Source organism: Ictalurus furcatus, chromosome 25 (genome assembly GCF_023375685.1).
Source record: "Ictalurus furcatus strain D&B chromosome 25, Billie_1.0, whole genome shotgun sequence".
NCBI lineage: Eukaryota > Metazoa > Chordata > Actinopteri > Siluriformes > Ictaluridae > Ictalurus > Ictalurus furcatus.
The window spans coordinates 2,832,264-2,853,784 of NC_071279.1; the positions used below are offsets into that span (position 1 = coordinate 2,832,264).

Here is a 21,521-nt window from a genome sequence, read left to right on the forward strand (position 1 = left end):
TCTTCCTCATCGTTTTATCCTCCCCTTTAATACTTTGAGATTAATACATATTCAAGTCCCCTATAAACCCATCCTGCAGCCACAATATTCACAATATTAAAATATTGAATATATTTCTACTAATCAGTGACAAAAGTAATTATACAGTGAGAACTTAAGGGTGCCATGGTTAATTAGGAAACTTTAATCTCTAAAGAGCAACAGAGGGAATCAGAGTGTGTGCTGTTCTATAATAATTTACTGTGAAGTTCAGGATGGTGACATGCAGTGAGTATGCTTAGGGTAATCATTCACATGAAAAAGACGGGAAAAAAATAGAGGAAAAATTAAAAAGGCAAAATAGACAGTGAACATCAGTGTCAGTGAACCAGACATTATTCACTGGCTGATGACACGAGGTAAAACAGAGGTAAAAACAAGCTAGTGCTGAAGAAATTGAGTTGTTATTTGGTTTCACTTCATTATGTTAGACCTTTTAAAGGTACAAGCAAAGAGTTCAACTCACAAAGATTACTTTTTTTTTTTAAAGTACAGGATGCTCTGGCCCTAAAAGCCTGGCCAGTGATTTAAACAGTATAAACAAACCTCCATCCAAAGTCCATCCATCCATCCATTTTCTATACCACTTTATCCTTTTCAGGGTCATGGGGAAACCTGAAGCCTATCCCAGGGAGCATGGGGCACAAGGCGGGGTACACCCTGGACAGGGTTCCAATCCATCGCAGGGCACATTCACACACCCATTCATACAGTACGGACATTTTGGACATGCCGATCAGCCTACCATGCATGTCTTTGGACTGGGGGAGGAAACCGGAGTACCCGGAGGAAACCCCCGCAGCACGGGGAGAACATGCAAACCATGGAGGTGTGAGGCGAACGTGCTAGCCACTAAGCCACCGTGCGCCCCTATACCTGAGAGTCTCTCTAATAAATCCAGACAAGGTTGAGCTGAGAAAATATACACCCAAACGACAAAGAAAGACCTGATTAGTAAGGAACAGTGTTGTATAAAGTACCCAGGTCTAATCCAGTTATTGTCATCTCAGACAGATGTCATGTTAGGAATGAAACACAGTTCTTCCAGACTAACAGTGGTTTAGTTATGATGAAACAGTGACAGATCACTCCAAATTAAGTAAATAGAATTAATACAGAGTATACAACTATACACTGAACTATACAGTAAAGACTAAAATCTGCACAACAAACTTAATACACAGTAATATTATTTGATCATGTAAATTATGGGCATAGTCCTAAGCAACACTGACTTATGTGTGAGGAATTGGCATAAACTGTAGTGAGTGTCAACTGAGTTAGTGTAGTGTGTACACAAGGTTCTTTAAGGGTCCTATAAAAAAGCAAACTAATAAGAAGCCTTTCTGATAGGAAACCATTCTGTTGTTGGTTTCTATGTTAAGAGTTCTAAGTTTTCTAATAGTGCAGAGTAGGAAATGAAATTAAGTCTGAGTAAAATCTAAAGGCCTGTAGGTGTTAACTGTTTATGAAACTGGTAGACTTCCTGCAGATGTTCCAGGTAGGATGAGCGTTTATATATATGAATAATGATAACTCAGTGCAGATTCATAATGAGGGACTCTGGATGAATATCGGTTGGATGGATATTGAACACATATGTTAATATCTTGAGTTTTGTCACATTTATAAGCAGAAGAATATCAAAAACAAATTGGTTTTGATTCTTAAATTGTCATTTCTATTATAATATTCTGTATTTGCAATAATGACCTACATTCTATATTTTATAATTATATTATATTCTATAATAATAGAAAAAGAAAAAAAATAATAATAGAAAATACCTGGTATTTACATTCATGTTGATATAATCCTATCAGAATACATGTTCACGGCTTTTATTGGACTGTTTAATTTGCAATATAATGCTCTTTACACAGCTAATGACCTTTGGAAAGCTCAGCTGAATTCTGTGAGAAGCTCCAATCATTTTATGTTCTTTCTATTTTACAATATTTTATTGTCATTATTTATGGATCTATTTGACCTTGCTCATAGAATTTTAAACCTGAAGCTATAATACAGGCAAACGAGTCAAATTTCTGAGCATACGGAAGTTGTGGAGTAGTGAAAATCTTCAGCTAAATCGAACATGCGTTGCAGTCATTATCTTTGTCACTCTCCTGAAAAAAAGAAAAAAAAACCTCAAAGTTTTCACATACACAGTCATATAATAGACTCAACATGCCAGTTTAAATGTTTGTTAATTTATTTGTTTGTTTGTTTGATTTATTTATTTATTTATTTTCATTTTGACAAATCAGATTCTTTTTTTATTATTATTATTATTATTTGTATAGCGCTTTTTACAATAGACATTGTCTCAAAGCAGCTTTACAGAAATATATAATCACGGGATACAGATATTAAAATTGCGAATTTATCCCAATTGAGCGAGCCGGTGGCGACGGTGGTGAGGAAAAACTCCCTAAGATGTTTTAAGAGGAAGAAACCTTGAGAGGAACCAGACTCAGAAGGGAATCCGTCCTCATCTGGGTCACAACGGATAGTGTAAAAATGTTCATTATGGATTTATATGAAGTCTGTTTGGCTTTCGAAGCAGCCGTAGTCCCAGCAATCTGGAATTGGAGTAGATGAGAGCTCCATCCAGAGGTAGGACATCCGAAATGGATCAGGCAGGTCCGTAGAGCAGAAAGGATCAGGATCTCTAGTATCTCCATAAAATCGTGTGTGGCGCGACAGAAGATTCTGTCTGTCAGAACACATAAACAACTACACCAGTGAATTCCAGCTAAGATGGGATGTGTATTTTTATGGGCTTAATAAAACCAAATTAAATCATTGAGTACCCAGGTTCATTCTCACACTTTACATAAATTCTGATCATCTCAGTGCAGATTTTTCTTTTTTTTTTTATTTTATGACTGTTCTTTGTGTGTATGACGATATTCTGTCCAGGTTCATCAACTGTCCTCATTTCCCATTATACACCCTTTGGTTTGTGCCCGCTTGCTCGTTCTCAGAAACATCAACATGTTTATCAAAATGTGTGTGTTTGTGTGTAGCCACAGAGATTTAGGAGCGCCTACTTTCTAATAAAAAAAAAAAAAAAAAAAAAAAAAAAAAACAAGCTCTGTGGCCTCAAATGCCCCTATTTTTCAGAGGATGCAGTGCACCGTGCTGTAACGGTTTAGCAGAGGCCTGGAACATACCCAGGAATGTACATCAAACTGTGGCCTCGAATGCCCTTTTGGATTTGCAGGACAGATTTACCTTTAAGTCAACATGTAAAAAGATTGTTTGATATTTGCTATTGCATTCTGAGACAAATGTATTTTGTCAGATGAATTTATTCCTTTAAATTCAAACCATGAACATGGTAATATTTGCATTATGGAGAAACTTCAAAGGAATTTTTTTTGGGGGGGCGATATCGTTATTCCTTCAATACATAAACCATCTTTTTGCACTCAACATCATTTTCAATTTCATTTGATTGTTTTCATTTGGAACAACATCAAGAATGAAGACAGGGGTTAAAAACCCCCTTGAAAGAATCAAAGCAAACATAGTGTCAGATAACATCTGGTTTTGACTTCAAGAAGCAAAAGAGGAGGATTTCCAAGAATAATAATAGAAAGGAAATCTACAACAGCGGCACCATGTATTCTTACATATAAATCAAGACAGCGTGTTAAAGAGAAAACCTGGTTTGGTTAAAAAACAAAGTTTAGAAAAACACCAAACAGTCTGAGCAGGACACCCAATGAACTTGTTTTCCAATAATAAATAAAAGGAAGTATTGGTGATATGAGTATGATAGTATTCTTCCACCGCGGCTCGTACCCATAGACTTTGTTGGGGCAGGACGTCATTAATAATGACACAGCCTCAAACTAAATTAAGGCATGAGAAATAAACGCTTGACTAATGCTTTTGGCTCTAGCGAGTAACCACATAAGGTCCACAAAATACAGTTAACCAGCATCCAGCACAACTAATTCTTGGCACTGGGAATGGGAGACATTTTTTTCTTTTTCTACATGAGAAATAAGTATTAATGAGTATAAATATTTTGTACACATTTTTGTTGTACAATACATTACACATGCCATAACCCCCCCCCCCTTTTTTTTTTTTATCTCTCTCACAATTTTTGCAGTCTACATGTTGTTTTAGGGTAATTTATATATATATATATATATATATATATATATATATATATATATATATATATATATAAATGAAAATGAATGATTGATACTTGATACTGAAAATGATGCTGAAATTACTCTTCCAGGTTAAACCCTGTCTGTCTGTGTTTCTGAACATTCTGCTTATGTTGACAATGATTCATAGGAGAGCCCTAATAACACCTGCACAAGTGCACACAGTGACACTGCTGTAAATGAAAGGTCTCAATTGCTAGCTGTTCAAAATACGTGACATGAAGTACGTTTTAGAAGTTGCAAAATCACTTTAGTGCCTCATGGGGAACTAGACTGCAGCCCATGTCCGGGAATCTCTCTGACTCACAGTGCACATGTATTGCACACACCACCCCGACTGGTGACATTCTCCTAGGGTATTTTAGGTCAGTTTCCAGTTCATACTTGACTAACAGTGTTCTTTTGTTCAAGGTGCATCATATATATTGTACTTGAATGAGTACGTAGCCCTGCCAACTCTGTGTAATTCTGACCATATGAATATGTGGGCTTTTTGACAACTCCTGACTTCTCACTGTGTATGTTACGACTCTTTCTCAGCTCTAGCTTCGCCAAACATAAACCCGAAGTTATGTTATTTGCTACAGCAAATAAAGGACTTTATTTTTAAAGCTCAACTTAGTGCTATAAAGCATATTGCTACTTTGGGCTCAACATAATTTTTTCCTGTATTGATTTAGGTGCTATTTTTTAGGTCAGAACTGAAATTGCCTGCACTGATGTGGGTGTTTGGCGCAATAGGGGGTATGATATTCAAATTCAGCTGGCACAGTGAAATTTTCAAGCCCACTTTGGGCCAAAATTACACTACCACCACAAAGAGCTCTTTCTTAGCACAAAAGAAGGTGGTAATAAATGGTATTTTTTTGTGAGCTCAAGCGCAGTGCTGTCCCATTTCATACAACCCCGCTGTCCTCGTGTGACCCGTGATTCCGTGCCAAACTCACAGCAGAGTTTATTGGAGGTAACAGGGTTAAGAGTGCATGTTACTGTGTATTTTAGATAGCATTTTTTCTCCGCATACTTCTTGTATTAGCAAAAATAAAGAAATAATCCAATATATAGAAGCAAATAATTTTTCAGTTTTATAGTGGTTATAGTTATATGTGCAACTAGATATATATGTCAAGGTGAAAATATGAACATGCAGAGTTTTGTGGATGTACACTGTTAATATTTCATGTTTATATAAATAAGTTACCGCATCCAGATATTAACTAAATACAGCTGACTGAATTATTTTATATGTAATAATGAAGTCCATTTCCTTTTTCCTAAGTTTAGGTTTATTCCTAAACTGGTGTCGTGGTCTGTGTGAATTTTCGCAAGTTCTCCCGAAATGTCTGCATGGCTTTCTTGCCCCCACCTCCCAGAAACACTGATAGGTAGATTGGCTACTCTAAATTGCCCTTAAGTATGAAGGAGCTTGTGCATGTGATGCACTGCTCTGGATGGTGTATCCCCGCTTTGACAGTGTTCCCGGAATACCATCCCTTACCATCAAGCTAATAAAATTTGCAGACAACACAACCCATATAGGCCTCATTAGCTACACCAATGAGTATGCCTACAGGAGTGAAGTGGCCTGTCTGGCTTTGTGGCGTACTGAGAACAACCTGGAGCTCAATATACCAAAAAACAACAACAACAACAACAGTATAGGTGGTGATTGATTTTGCTGAAAATCCATGTCTCCATCACCCCACAGAAATCAACAAGCATGCAATCATCATCTCCTTCTCCAAAGACCTCAAATAGGAAATAAACACAACAGCTATAATCATAAACAGTGTGACATGTTCATTTGTAGACCCTTGTTTCTACAAAACACACACACACACACACACACACACACACTTTCAGATTATATAACAAACTCACCAAATGTCTTTCTTGTAAAAGAAGACAGACAACACATTTGCAGTAAGTTACGTTATTCAACCGTATATTTATACCGCTAAAATATCGGTGTGGAATCAAATCATACGTTACAATGATTTCATTGTGCTGAGATGACGACACACACGCACTCATTTTTAAAGGGAGCTGAAAGAAGGTGTTTTGACTGGATATCTATAGCTTTTCATAATGTACATATATTCATGCTAGCTATTCCTATTCCTGCAGCAGTGGCCACAAGAATACAAAAAAAATAAATAAATAAAGTGTTCGTCATACAATCTTTCTCTTTATTTTTGTGTTTGCATCAGGATCATGAAAACAGGGTCTGGATTTGCTTCTGTTTCCTTTTGATTTTCATGTCAAATTGAAAGTGAACACAAAAACTCTCATCTTGTGAAACAATCTGATGACCGTAATCCATAATAGCACTTTTTTTTTCTGTCCAGCTACCTCATATTGCATTAATCAGCACTGTAGTTCTGTCCATTGTCATGACATGACTTTGAAATTCCATTCAGCTACAGTGAGTGTGAAACCATGCTGAGGTGAGCGTGCATGGCTTTGTGCTAGTGCTTCCTGGTGCTTTGGGATGCCTGGATCAAAAGGGATTATGCAAATGCAATACATAATTAATGTAGGGCCCTTCTGCACAACTGTGAGGACTTCTTCATTACACAAAATTAACACTGACCAATATATTATATATCCTGTCAGTATAATAACATTTATACATAAGAACGTTGAATTTGCCCTTATCTGGGGGTGCCGACGCTAACGCAATAAAAAGCACAAGATAAGTTCATAGCTTAAAAGTGCTTCGTGCAATTAAAAATAATCAAATAAAAACAGACAACAGGTGGAATATAAGCAAAAATCTAGTGTCATTAACATTTAGTAAAGAAGAATCAATTAGTGAAGGGCTTATGTAAGTGCCATTGCGATTCAAGGTGAGGGCGTGAATGCGAGGACACTATATAGACTTTTCTATAAATATTCGCAGCACTAGGAAGAGGGCCAAGCATCATGGAATTTGAGCATGTCAGATTTTGATCCTTTAGTATTCACTAGTAGTGTTTAGTTGTGATTGCACGTTGAACGCCTCTTCTATTGGCAGATGCCACCGTGCCCGTGAGCAGTGAACCAGTGCCAAGGTGTTGCAGGGGTACTGCTTCATTCCACCCGTATGGAATAATGTCACAGCAGAAATGGTCTCATTCAAAGTCAGTCGCCTCAGCATCACACAGTAACTTACTCTAGCAGAGACGAACCTCTAACTGCTCTAAATGGGAATATACAATAAATACGATATATGTTATCTAATATCTAATAATCTATCTACCTACACCCCATCTGCGCACACACAGTGTGCATAATTGCAAGGAAAAATCCTGCAGTGCTCAACTCTGGCCTTGATAACAGTATAATCCAAAGTGGGCATAGATGAAGGTTGCTTAGTAACTACAAGCTTAGTAAACTGAAGGTGAGCGCTGTCTAGGCATTTCTGGAACATAAGACACCTGTATGTGTAGATGACAGCCAGAAGCGTAGCTCAAGCATAAGTAGGTTTGAGCAAAGGGATCCGTGAAGAACATGTGCTCTACTCACTATCGACATAATTTCTTCGTGCTAAGATAACCGTTGCTGAGGCTGGATCTGGGCTGTTTTTCCCATTCTCAGTTGTCCTTGTGTGACCTGTACATACGTGCCAAACTCATAGTAGATTTTAGTGTAGGTAACCGGGTTAGGAGTGTATTTACCTCTACACTGTAAGTAGGAAATTTCCTTTGTTAACTTGATGTTATGGCAAATAAATAAATAAATAAATAAATCCAATAAATCCAATCTATTTTTTTTTTGTTTGTTTGTTTGTTTATTTCTTATAGTTATGAAGGGCTATGAGATACACGTCATAGAGAGAAAATGAACAATCACGACACCACCGTCCAGAACTTTAAAAAGAGTAGAAACAGTCACCTGATTAAGCAAGCAGAACACTTGCAGTGACATCATATAAATTTTAGAAACTCAAAAGAGGTCAATACAAAGCGTATTGTTGTATTATGTGTTCTTCTGTATTTTATTTAATGTTGAAATGTAGTTAAATATACAGAGAATAGCTCGTGTGTGTGTGTGTGTGTGTGTGTGTGTGTGTGTGTATGTGTGTGTTCAAGACAGAATGCTAATAAAGGGTGTGATATTACGTGACATGTAATGTCAAATAAATCAAAGCATTAATAAAGGATGATCACGTGAGTGATCTTTTATAAAACTCCGGGTTCTTGTCCCTCTCACTCCCGCACTGCTCATTTGGGGAGCGCGAGCGCCGTCTGGTGGGACCTTTCCGGGCTTTGGGTTAGTATAAAGCAGCCTAAACCCCCGCAAAAAAAAAAACAAAAAAGGTGTGCTGGGGGTTCTTGCGAAAAGCATGATGTAAGAACTTCTTTTGGTCAGTGCACTGCCTCTTGACTGCTGAATAAATAATAAAGTTGCCATAAGCTTGTCTTTCAAGAACTTCATCAGTCTGATCAAACTTGAATTTGACCCCCTGGGAGCTTCCTTCGTTCCCTCATTTCGTCACACGCTCTGCTTTAACAAGCTCCTCTCTGATGTGTTCAGCTGTCACTAGAATCATCTTCAGTGCGCTGTGAACCTTCACCACTGCCGGATCGACTCATTTATTTAGAAGGCAAATGTGGATATGACGTCGCAGAGGAAGGGTAAGGAATGGAATCCACGTTTCAGTAATTTGGGATAGGTACAGTGTAATGAAATCCTCATGACAGTATAATGTGGTAAATTAATTAACGCCCCCCTCTCTCTCTTTCTCTCTCTCTCTCTCTGTCTCTACCGCTCTCTTTCTCTCATCCAGGCGGCCGAGGTGCCGGGAGGTAATCCCCCACCATGTGAGGAGGCGGCACGGGCGTGGAGGCGTGGAGAGGGGTTTTTTTTTTTTTCTTCTTTCCATATTCAAATCCCTACAAGTCCTATAAAAGCGGCGAAGTCAGTGCAGGAGGCTCAAGGAAGGAAGACAGATGGAGGGAGGTGATAGTTCCGTGTGTGCACCCGCTCGGAGGATGCCGGACGTGCAGGACTTTGTGAAAGCGCTCAAAAACGCGCTGGTGTCCCTGATGCTGCTGCCGCGCTTCCTGCTGACCGCCGTGCTGCTGTGGTTTCTCGACTTCGTCTGCATCCGACGGAAGGTGCTGGTGAAGATGCGCGAACGCGAGGGCTCGAGTCCTGACGACCCGTCGGTGACGGTGTCAGACTCCAACCGGATGTTCACGGTGGAGTCACTGCGCGCCGTGTGGTACAGCCAGAAGTTGGACTTCTGCAAGACGGCGCACCTGGGGCTGACGGCGCCCAACAGCGAGGTGGTACCGCTCGGCGAACGGAAACGAGCGCGCATACTGGACTACGCCCGCGGCTCGAGACCGCTCATCCTTAACTTCGGCAGCTGCTCATGACCACCGTTCATGACGCGCCTGGCCGCGTTCCGGCGCGTTGCTGACCAGTACGCCGACATCGCCGACTCACTGCTTATATACATCGAGGAGGCGCATCCGTCCGACGGCTGGGTGAGCACGGACGCCCCGTACCAGATCCCGCGCCACCGCTGTATAAAGGACCGTCTCCGAGCCGCGCGCCTCATGACCGCCACGGTACCTGGCAGCATCGTGGTCGTGGACACCATGGACAACTCGTCCAACGCGGCGTACGGAGCCTACTTCGAGCGGCTCTACGTAGTCAAGGACGAGAAGGTGGTGTATCAGGGAGGCCGTGGACCCGAGGGCTACCGCATTTCCGAACTGAGGAACTGGCTCGAGCAATATCGCCAAAAGCTCGAAGGCTCCAGACCGATAGTGGTCCATGTCTAGATATTTGTTTGTTTGTTTGTTTGTTTTTAAAGTAGATGCCAGTCACTGTGTGTGCCATGAAGAACCAAGAAAGCGGGTGTCCTGGAAGCTGCTATGAACTGGAAGCAACATTACACACGTTAACTTCTGTTCTCAAACGCGCATCTCGGAAGAGTTGTGTGTGTGTGTGTGTGTGTGTGTGTGTAATGTTCAGTGATGCAAACCGCATGATAATTGTAATTGTTTTGCCGTTTTGTTTGAATAGTTCAGTCGTTTTGTTGAGCCGGTGTTTTACGCAAAACGGTTTTCACACTTCATTTGATGATATTAATTATTATTTTATTACATATTGCATGTCGTCTTTGTGTGTGTGTGTGTGTGTGTGTGTGTGTGGTCGTTGGACTGTTTGATTGTATTCTGGTGTTGTCATGAAGTTCGGTTTTTAAAAGGATTTGATCCAGAAAACCGGTTCTGATGTATTCTGACACTAGAGTACTTGGTAACAGAAGAATGACCTTTATTGTAATTGCCAAACATTGTTTTGTAAAATTGGTCTATTTTATTGAACAGATATTTTTTAAATAAATGATAGAACACAGATCAATGTTGTTGTTGTTGTTGTTGTTGTTATTAATATTATTAAAAAGAATTTTTATTTGTAGGCCTATGATATGTTTATATTAGCCTATTATGTGTTATGCCATGTAAGTTTGCTGTACGTGTTTATCTTCTGTTGTTGTTGTTGTTGTTGTTGTTTGGGTCGTACGCTTCATTCTATTCAATTTAATTCATGAAACAGTTTACAAATGAACAGATGCACATTGTACACATGGTACATAACTAACCTATTAAAATAGAATATACAAAACATAATATAAATCTAATAATATATATATATATATATAGATATAGATATATATATATATATATGTATAACAAAATATGAAACGTATAACCCTTTAATCTCTTCACATCGTTCATCTTTCGAATGATGAGACTGGGGTAATATAAACAAGAAAGAAAAACTGTAGCCTATGCTTTTTTTTTTTTTTTTTTTTTTTTTTTTTTTACCTAAAATTAAAGTTTTACAGACAGAAAAAGAACTTATTTTACTTCCCAACCTGTACCAGCTGAATTGCTCTATTAGCAAAGTTATGTCTTGTCCAGTATTTTATTTTGAAGTTTGAGAGAGATCGCAATCTCTGACTGCATTACCCACATGACTGTTGCTTTCAGTGCTTTTTTTGTTTTTTAAAAAATAGCTTGAGGAGGTCGGATGCCAAACCTGTATCATCCAGAGGAATATGTAATTACATTTGAGGGATGTGTATAACCAGCAACAGAGCTGTGAATCATTTCAGATTATAAACACTGGGATATTTACAAATACTGCTTATTAGTCAAATGGTTGAAAGTGTCATTTACTGATGTTTTTCCTCATAAATACGATGTGGTACTATACTAGGTTTTATTTTTATGGTATACACATTGCACTACTGAGACAGCGTCGCAGTCCAGTAATCTACATCTATAAATATGATAGTACTGCATATTGTTCCTTGTGTTTTATTCTATTGCAGGTCAATTTTTACAGTTTTAAAATGAGATGTTCTGCTTAATTGTAAACAACGAAACCTAAGAAATGCTTTTTAATTGAAAAGTCATGTATACTCTCTCTCTCGCTCTCTCTGTGAATCAAGCAGCAAGCAATGTGATTGGGTCCCACGTGGCAGCCTTCCGTGCTGCTTGGTTTAATGTATTCAGTGCTGGGTGAGCAGCCCTTTAATCTGTGTGCAGTATTATCAGTGTGTATTCCCTTCAGCCTTTCTCAGGGAGCAGCGTGATCAGCCTGACTGCTTGCTGTGAAGATGCTGCAGTGTACAGGCTGAAGCCACACTGCTACACAGGGAGTGGGACAGTTCTGTTCGGTCCATCACTGTTCGTACACTTCAAGGACCTTCTCCCCAGATCACCAAATGACAGGGCTGGGGAATTACAAAACGTATTTGCTGGCCCTCTTCTGCACGCCATGTAAGATTCAGTGCATTTTACAGTGCGCCAAACAAGAAGGTGAAACGCCCGTGGCTCTTTGAGCGTCTCAGAAGTCCTTTCTATATTACTCCATGCTGCTACAGTGGATTCCATACACCAACAACAAACTCTAAACTTTTGTGAAGGAGAACAAGATAATATACCAAATACAAACCCGATATGAGAATTCTTTCCTTCCTTCCTTCCGACAACATATCGATAGTTTTTCTATCAATTCTACATCTATGCTAGTGCAAAATGACCTATAACAATTTATAAACTGTACATTTGTAAAAGGCTACAAAGGTTAAAGTTAGCTTGCGGACATAATTAGCATTCAAACTTTTCTTTTGGCATCCTTACTGATTACAAAATTCTTCAAATATGATAAAAATTGCCTCTTCTAGCCAGCTACTTTTCAGAAGCTTTAGGGATTCACATAATATCAAATGCAATCAAATACAGTATTTGTGGCATTTATGTTATGGCACATATATTATGTACAGCAAAACTGGTTTATCTATTTATATAAAGCTCAATAGAATATTAAAATGTTCAATGGATAGGCATCAGCTGTGTCCTGATTGAAGCCGTATAACTTCCTTTTATGAGCAGCATGGTTCCTTGGCTTGAGCCTGAGCCTGAGTTTTACATGTTCTCCCAGTGTTCCACGGGTTTCCTCTGGGTTCTCCGGTTTCCTCCCACGGTCCAAAAACATGTAGATAGGTGGATTGGCTCCACTAAATTGCCCCAGGTGTGAGTCTGTGTGTGCATGTTGCCTTGTAATGGATTGGCATCCCATCCAGTGTGAATCTTGCGAACCTCGCTACTGATCCCCGAAGACCCTGATCGGGATAAATCATTTATTATGACTGCATGTCGGAATTTGTGAAAGTTCTTCATTTCCTTTTGATGTCTATTTGAAAAACAAACCTGTTAAAAACCAATACAACGGTAATAAAGTTTAAGAGACTAATATATGTATGAAAAAAAAAAAAAGACGATATACAGTTTTTTTATTTAATTTATAGATAATGAAGTCACACAGTTTTCTGGAACTTGACCTGACATAGCTCTAAATGAGCAAGCATTTCATATTTATCATAATATGAGCATATCCAACCAAGAATGGGATGATCCCTGGGTAACTGGTATTTCAAGATTCTCTGGCTTGTTCTTATATCTGTATTAACATATGAGTCAGTGATGCAGGAACCCATTATTTTTCTTAAATTGTGCAATATTGAAAAAATCCCCTGAGATCACGGTCAAAAGGGCAGTGGTAGCTCTGTGATTAAGACAATGGATTACTGAGCAAGGCGCTTAACCCTCAACCGCTCAGTTGTATAAAAAATGAGTTAAAATCGCTCTGGATAAGAGCGTCTGCCAAATGCCATAAATGTAAATGTAAACAATGTAAGCAAGTCAGATTCACAGCACAAATGCCATTGCCAAATTTACTCTTGAATCGGCTGGAGTGTTATTTGAACAGTGCGTTAGACAATGTTACATCTATCCAGAAATCAGACATGTTTACAAGTCCCTGAAGTCCAAGTCAAGTCTCGAGTCCTTGAGGTAGAGTACAAGTCAAGCCTCATGTCTCTGAGATGGAGTCCAAGTCAGGACTCAAGTTTTTTTGTTCTATTCTTTAGCAATAGTTCTTTCAGTTAGTTATTGTAATTAACAGTGTACGAGGCTAAATCAATTTCATTACACCTGATTACTTCTACAGAATGTCTTGCTCATTTCTTCAAAATTGTCATGAGACATGAAAAGGACATGGAAACATTTGTAATTCTTGAAAATGGACAGCAAGTAAGCTCCTGACAGCTGTGTAACACCGCAGCTTCCCTTTGGATTAACTGATTGCTTTTCAAATTAAATGACATGAAGATTATCAAAGGGTAAGACTTGGCTATATTGTTATTGTTTGTTGTTCATTTACATAACAGCACTTTCCCAATGGGTGATGAACAAGCGCCTTCAGGGGCGTCAGGCGTTTATATAATAATGCCGGCTTGGTGTGTTTAGAGATGATATGTGATATTTGCTGTTGCAGCACATACTGATATGGAATGAATGAACGAATGAGGAATGAATAGAAAAATGCGGTGTTCGATGATGTCATGTGGGGTAGTAAAGAGAGAACGTAATCGGGAACGCCAAACCAAAATGACTCATGTTTTGAACGAGTCTCTGTCTTCAAGTCCAAGTCAAGTCTCGAGTCAGTTGTTCACCTGTCCAAGTCATTCTTGTGCGACTTAAGGTCCGTTCACACTGGGACAAATGGTCCGTTTAAAGCCCCAGTGGCTGTCAAAGGGAGTGTTCACACCCATGCATAAAACGCGTGGCGTCAAAGCGTCAAATTGTTTTAATGTCGAGGGGTTTGTTTATTTTTTTTGACAAGCCGCGTCCAACACTGGCCGACCGATAAGATTTGCTCTTTTGTTCATGTGCCCGGAGCCAATGAAGTTACATAAAAGTATGACTTGATGGCGCTCAAGTACAAAACTGTCTTGCCGACAAAGAAGCAGCTGAAAAAGAAGCCAAAGAAGAAGGTGCAAGCCAGTAGCAAGATGAATGTTGAGCTGCTGGTGCTGGTGTATATATATATATATATATATATATGCATGTAACTTTAATGAATGAGTAGCAGATGAGAACTTCATGACTCATTTACGATGTTGTGGCAATTTTTTTGACGACATTGAAATGCAAGCATATATTCTAATGTTCTAATATTTTTTCCACACTAAATAGCATTGGTTGTTTCTTTGTCTCTTCCCTGCAAATATGCAAATGAGAATCTGCTGATTGATAGTCCGTTGTATTTATTTTGCGCCTGGCATATATACAGAATGCATATAAGTATTCTTGACCTCTTATTCAAATAGCTAAGTGCCCCATTATTGAGTCATATTATCATATTGACCACAAAAAAAAAAGACTATTAACATTAAAAATTTGGACACAACAATAGTTGCCTAATAAAACCTATCGTCTTTATTGTTATCTTGGCCATATACTATGTACAGTACGCAGTGAGATGAAATAACACTTGTGAGGGTTCAGGAAGACCATTAATACTCCAACAACTTTTAACAGTACAGTAAAGACACTGACATTACAAGGTCTCTAAACAAGGTCTTGAAATTAAATTTAATGTGGCAGGGCAAAACGTGTTGTGAAATTGAGATGAAATTTTAAAGTGGCAGTGTAGTATTTTGGTCATGAATAAAAAAAAAAAAGAACGCTTGCCAGTATTCACTAGGCATCTTGTTTCAACCAGAGTGGTACATCGGGACTGGGATCGGTTCGACCGCAACAAAAAGTCACACAAGATTTTAATATGGCATTCGACTTGAGGTTGCACCTAGTTAAATCCCAACCTCCATCCATTAAAAAACTAAAGAAAACGCCCCCCTCAACTTGAAATTCCTACTTGTCAGCTTGGGGTAGTCTTCTCAACTATGAGCTGTTTCCCCACTTACTGAGCGACGTCAAAGAAACATGGCTGTGCACAGCATCAGAAGTAAACAACGTCGCACATCTTACCTTTAAACAAGTTATACTCAATACACGAGTATTTGCTTACAGGGGTATGTATAATCTATCCTGAGGAGGTAAGAAAGTCATAAAACAAAAGCATGCATTTTAAATGAAAACATGTATTCTGCGATGGGAAAATAAATAAATAAATAAATCACGTCAAAAAATACATTTCGAAAGGTTGAAATTTAGACGAATTTGATCACAATTTAATAATACACCAAAAAGCAAAGCTTCATAAAATAAAATGATTTTTTTTTTTAACTTTTCTTATGTTGATATTTCCTGTGGAAAAGTGTTATGCTTCCTGAAAGACACTGCATAGCCTTGGTAAATAAGAAAATCCTCTTTTCTAGGAGCATACATTTTCACACACTGATACTGATAATCATGTACTAAAATCGAGGAAAGTGCCACAGCAAAATCACCAGGTGGTTCAGCCCAATGTGTTGAACGAACACCCTCGGTGTGGATATAATTTCAGCTGGAAACAATTTCTTAAAGAATTCGTCCGGCACTAGGTATTTCTTCAACTGTGTGTTTTATCATGTCTTCCGTGGAGCCATAATAAGATCATGTGAAGCAAATGTGGAACCAATTTGCAGTTTGCTATAGAGGGCTTATTCTCCACTGTTTCAGTTTTAAAGTTGCGATCCAAACTATGCATTTTTCATCTTTCAAAAGTCCTTTTTTCTTGAGAAAATGCAGAACTTCACAATGTCAAAGTGTTTTATTTGTGCAGTTGGATGAGGTAATTTATACAAATGCTAGAATCTGGGTCACTGGCTAATTGTTTACAGCTTACAACATGTTTTGTTTTTTTTTTCTTTAAATAATTACACTGATTGCAGAGGGCAAATAACAAGTATTTTATAATTACATTGCATGCGCTCTGCAGGCATTTTACTACTACCATGGGTGAATAAATTGTCACTGGCGTCCATCTGTTATGAGATTGCAAAATGCTTTCTGTTCGTCTGTGAAGAACAAAGCGGGAAGTGACTCCTCAAATCATTGGTAAATGACTATAGGGTTCAAAGAGTTTATCTGAGATACTGATCACTCACGTACATTCTGTATACAAAAATAAACTGAAAATCAGTGACACATACACAGTCGAGTGATAAAACCCTGTGCACAACTGGAACTGGGCTTAAAGAGTACTGCGTTGGTGAGGCGATGACATTTCGTTTTAGTCTGATGACCTTTTATCATAATAATTCGTATCATCTTCTTCCACTGTGAACAATCTTCTACCTGACAGACAGTGAACAAAGAATGGTTTACTGTATATCTGTCCAGTTCTCTGGAATGCCTTACTTTCTTTCCCAACTTTCAGTCATCATATTCTACTACAAGATTAACCACAGTGTTAAAATTAGCGATGCATCGAGACCAATATTGGTACTGGTATCTGCCTGATGCTGTGCACATTTACTCGTAAAAGATGGCCCATACTGACAACCAATGTGATATAGTCTACAGGGTGTCCCGGAAATCTCCATACATAGGGGAGTATGTATGCCAGCACTTTGTCGGTTGTGCCCTCGTCAGTGGATGTTCGTGGACGTCCACTTCTCGGTTGGGCTGTTTTTTTCGTGTTTTTTTTTTTTGGTTTGCAAAAATATATATAATATGAACTAAGTATGAACATTTTTAGAAGACACTTTGCTAAAAAAAAAAAAAAATTCCCCTATGTGTGGACACTTTCGGGACACCCTGTATATTGTCCCACTGATGAACAGACAACATGATATGACAGAGATCTGGACATATTTCACAATTAATTATGGCAATGAAAGCAGACCGCAAGCCGCAAAATATCAAGAAGAGGAACTACAGCATCATCCAATAAAAAATTAACCTGATAAAACATTTTAAACATCGTTTTTTTTTGCAAAAAATTGTTTACAATGTCGACAGTCAAAATAACAGCTCTTACCCAGTACGTTGTTCTTAATGATCACTTGATTGAAAACGCGGGATTTCAACGAAAGGAAAATAAAAACTTACTTTACATACAACTGTACAAAAGTGGTTTTTTTTTTCAAAGTGAAACAAACCCTACTTGATCCAAGCTAACTAATAGAGGTAGCTAATTCACACCATTTAAATGGTGCTAATTGCTAACGGCCAGCATGTAAACTTGGGAAAGATAAACCACATTTGTAAAGGGGGCGTGGCTTTTAGTAGGGAATTTTGTTGGCAGTTTAAAACCCTCCAAGTAAAGGCAGCCGTCTAGCTGGTTGGCGTCAGCTACCACTGAAGATTGCAGTGGAGTCCTAAAGTGTACTAAATGTAATGCTGTAACATTAGCAGAAATCAAAAAGTTCATGCAACAACACCTATTGAGACGTCAGGTCCCTGAATAATTAGGTCTTGAAGAAGGAATTACTAAAGTAAGTGCTATGCGATGACTAATTCCTGTTCCTTGCTGACAACCAGTTTTTGATGTGGAGGTCTGACTAACTGTAGCAAGAAGAAACATACTAATAGGAGTACACTGGAGTACACAAAGAATACATGTTCAGGATTTGTTGTCTGAAAGATGTATGTTTACAAGAGACATTAGCAGAAAGTCATTTTTGCTGAACAAATTCAAATGACTGAATGACTAATGATTTTGCTAGGTTAAATAACGTTACCATGGTTATGGTTATCAACTTAGACTGCGTGGCACAGTTGGCAGTACTTATGTCTTCCATACTTGAGTGGAGGAAATAAGTGGTTAAGACATTGGGCTACTGATTAAAAGGTCATAAGTTCAAACCCAAGCAGCCACCACTGGGCCCCTGAACAAGGCCCTTAACCCTCAACTGTTTGATGTATAAATGAAACAAAATATAAGGACATCTGTCAAAATGCTGTAAAAGTAATGTAGCAGCACAACTTGTTCCCCAAATTCCTTTATTATTATAAGTTTTGTTAATGTACTTGTACATTATGTTTGGAACAAATGAGACTCATTAACAGGATTGAGATTTGAGTCCCAGCAGTGCCATGAGGTTCTTAAGATTGTATTTTGGAAACTCTCCACTCTGGCACCGAGCAAGCAGTCGGATCAAACAGTGTTCGCTTTCAAGCACGCTGAAGTATTTCACAACACTGCATGCCTGTACTGAAGCAAGTTTCAAATGACAACTAAAAAACTATATGCAACACTACCTCTTATACTTCTGGTACTAGTCTGCACTATACTGAGAAACTGGCAATCAGTAAATTGTATTAAAACAATGAGAATTCATATTCATGTTTAAAATCAACAGCATTGCCTTCCATATTGTTCAACAAATAAACTTTTAAATATTCTTTACCTTATTCTGTGAAAGGCTGTGGCCTCCTGCATGCAGAAGGTAAAGGTGGTTTATTTGGTAACAAGGGCTTGGGAGAGAGAGAGAGACAGAGAGAGAGAGAGAGACAGAGAGAGAGAGAGAGAGACTGCCCAACAGGCATCTAATCCCTTCTGGACCACTCTGGTCTGACATCTGCATCTCATGTTGCCATGGGGACCATGTTGCTATGAGATCAATCTATTTGTGCCACCGTGAATGGCACTGAGTGCCTTTGTGAAAGCAGTGGGTGGCAGTGAGTCTGGTTAGTGGTACTTGCTTTTATTATCTTTCATTTTTTAATTTCCCATATGTAGCCATATCTATTGCTTATTGTGGTCTATCTGCATTGTTATTCATTATGCTCATGGTCTTATTTTCGTTCAATTTTTACAGTTTGTGATACGTTTATAGAAGCACGCTATTATGCTACTATGTTACTCTGTAAATAACAATAGTTCCCAAAATGTTTTTACTTTTTAGATGTGCGTCATAGCAGCATTTACATTGTGAGATTTTGGTCCACTGTTTCTGCCACTGAAGTTATCTGTCAGCCATCTTTGTTCACAAAGGTCAATCAGATTACAGTTGTGCTCATAAATTTACATACCCCTTGCACAATCTGCAAAATGTTAATACTTTTTTAAATGAGAGATCATTCAAATTGCCTTTTGTTTTTTTTTATTTAGTACTGTGCTGAATAAGCTAGATCACATATCGGAAGTTTACATACAGTATAGTCTACAAGACAACAATTTGCACAAATGAACCAGTTCAAACATTTACATACCCTTGATTCTTAATGCTGTGTGTTGTTATCTGGATGTCCCGTGTTAGTCCCGAGCAGTTAAAATGCCGACTGTTCTTCAGAAAAGTCCTGCACATTCTTTGGTTTTCCAGCATCTTCTGCATATTTGAGCCATTTCCAACAGCGGCTATATGATTTTGAGATCCATCTTTTCACACTGAGGATAGCTGAGGGACTCGTACACAATTATTACAAAAGGTGCAAACATTCACTTATGCTCAAGAAAGCGTCATGATACATTAAGTGCCAGGGGGTGTAAACTTTTGAGCAGGATGATGAGTGTAAATTGTTATTATTTCATCTTCGGGGAAACATGTAAATATCTTATGCTGGGGGGAGGGGAGGGGGGGGTCTGAGTTGTAACATCTGACATTTGACAGTTGTAACATCTGACACATGTATCAAATTAAACTTACGGACCGAAATGTGGGTGGGGTCAAATGTAACATTTCAATTCAAATCAATATTTTTGAAACTTATATTATCTTACAGTGCAGTACATGTACTTGCACCAGATGAAGTGCTTTATTTATTAAAAGGTAAGTGAGTGCATAAATATTGTGCACAGCATGATGCTCATATACAGTGCCCTCCACTAATATTGGCACCCTTGGTAAATATGAGCAAGAAGGCTGTGAAAAGTTGTCTTTATTGTTTAACCTTTTGATCTTTTGTTCAAAAGATTCACAAAAATACTCTGCTCTAATGGATACCAAACAATTGCAAACACAACACAGGTTTATCAAAAAAAATATCTTTGTTAAATATGTGTGTGCAACAATTATTTCACCCCTATGAATTCATTTGAGAAAAATATATTTGAAGTATATTCCCAATGATATAAAAAATTTTAATACACCTAGGTGACTAGTAACAGGAAACTGGTCAACCTTGACTTCCTGTTATAGCTGTGATGTGCGGGAAAAGGTTGTTGAGCTTCACAAAATGGGGCGTGGCTATAAGGAAATAACACAAGCATTGAAAATGCCCATTTCTACCATCAGGGCAATAATTAAGAAGTTCCAGTCAACTGGAAATGTTATGAATCGACCTGGAATTGGACGTGTGTCTATATCGTCTCAACGCACTGTGAAGAGGACGGTTCGAGTGGACAAAAAATCTCCAAGGATCACAGCTGGAGAACTGCAGAAGTTAGTTGTGTCTTGGGGTCAGAAAGTCTCCAAAACTACAATCTGAAGTCACCTACATCAAGACAAGTTGTTTGGAAGGGTTTCAAGAAAAAAGCCTCTACTCTCATCCAAAAACAATCTCGAGCGTCTTCAGTTTGCCAGACACTACTGGAACTTCAAATGGGATCGGGTTCTGTGGTCAGATGAAACCAAAACAGAGCTTTTTGGTAATAAACACCAGAGGTGGTTTTGGCACACAGAGAGGTAGCCATATGGAAAAGTACCTCATGCCCACGGTTAAATATGGAGGTGGTTCTTTAATGTTTTGGGACTGTTTTTCTGCCAGAGGACCTGGACATTTTGTTAGGATACATGGCATCATGGACTCTATCAAATATCAACAGATATTAAATGAAAACCTGACTGCCTCTGCCAGAAAGATCAAAATGGGCCATGGTTGGATCTTCCAGCAGGACAATGATCCAAAACATCATCAAAATCAACACAAAAATGGTTTACTGACCACAAAATCAAGGTCCTGCCATGTCCATCCCAGTCCTCTGACCTGAACCCCATAGAAAACCTGTGTGGTGAACTGAAGAGGAGAGTCCACCAGCAAGGACCTCTAAATGTGAAGGATCTGGAGAGATCTGGAGAGGAATGGGAAGTAGCACAAAGTATTGACT

General features: G+C 38.6%; 1 protein-coding gene across 1 annotated transcript; it reads left to right on the forward strand.

The window, feature by feature from the left end:
* The first annotated feature begins 8,710 nt into the window (after nt 1–8,710).
* On the forward strand, nt 8,711–10,588 carry dio3b (iodothyronine deiodinase 3b). The gene is made up of 2 exons (XM_053614624.1): nt 8,711–8,851; nt 9,004–10,588. Exon 2 carries the CDS (start codon nt 9,167–9,169, stop codon nt 10,007–10,009), a length of 843 nt encoding a protein of 280 aa, XP_053470599.1. The 5' UTR covers nt 8,711–8,851; nt 9,004–9,166; the 3' UTR covers nt 10,010–10,588.
* Nucleotides 10,589–21,521: the final 10,933 nt, after the last annotated feature.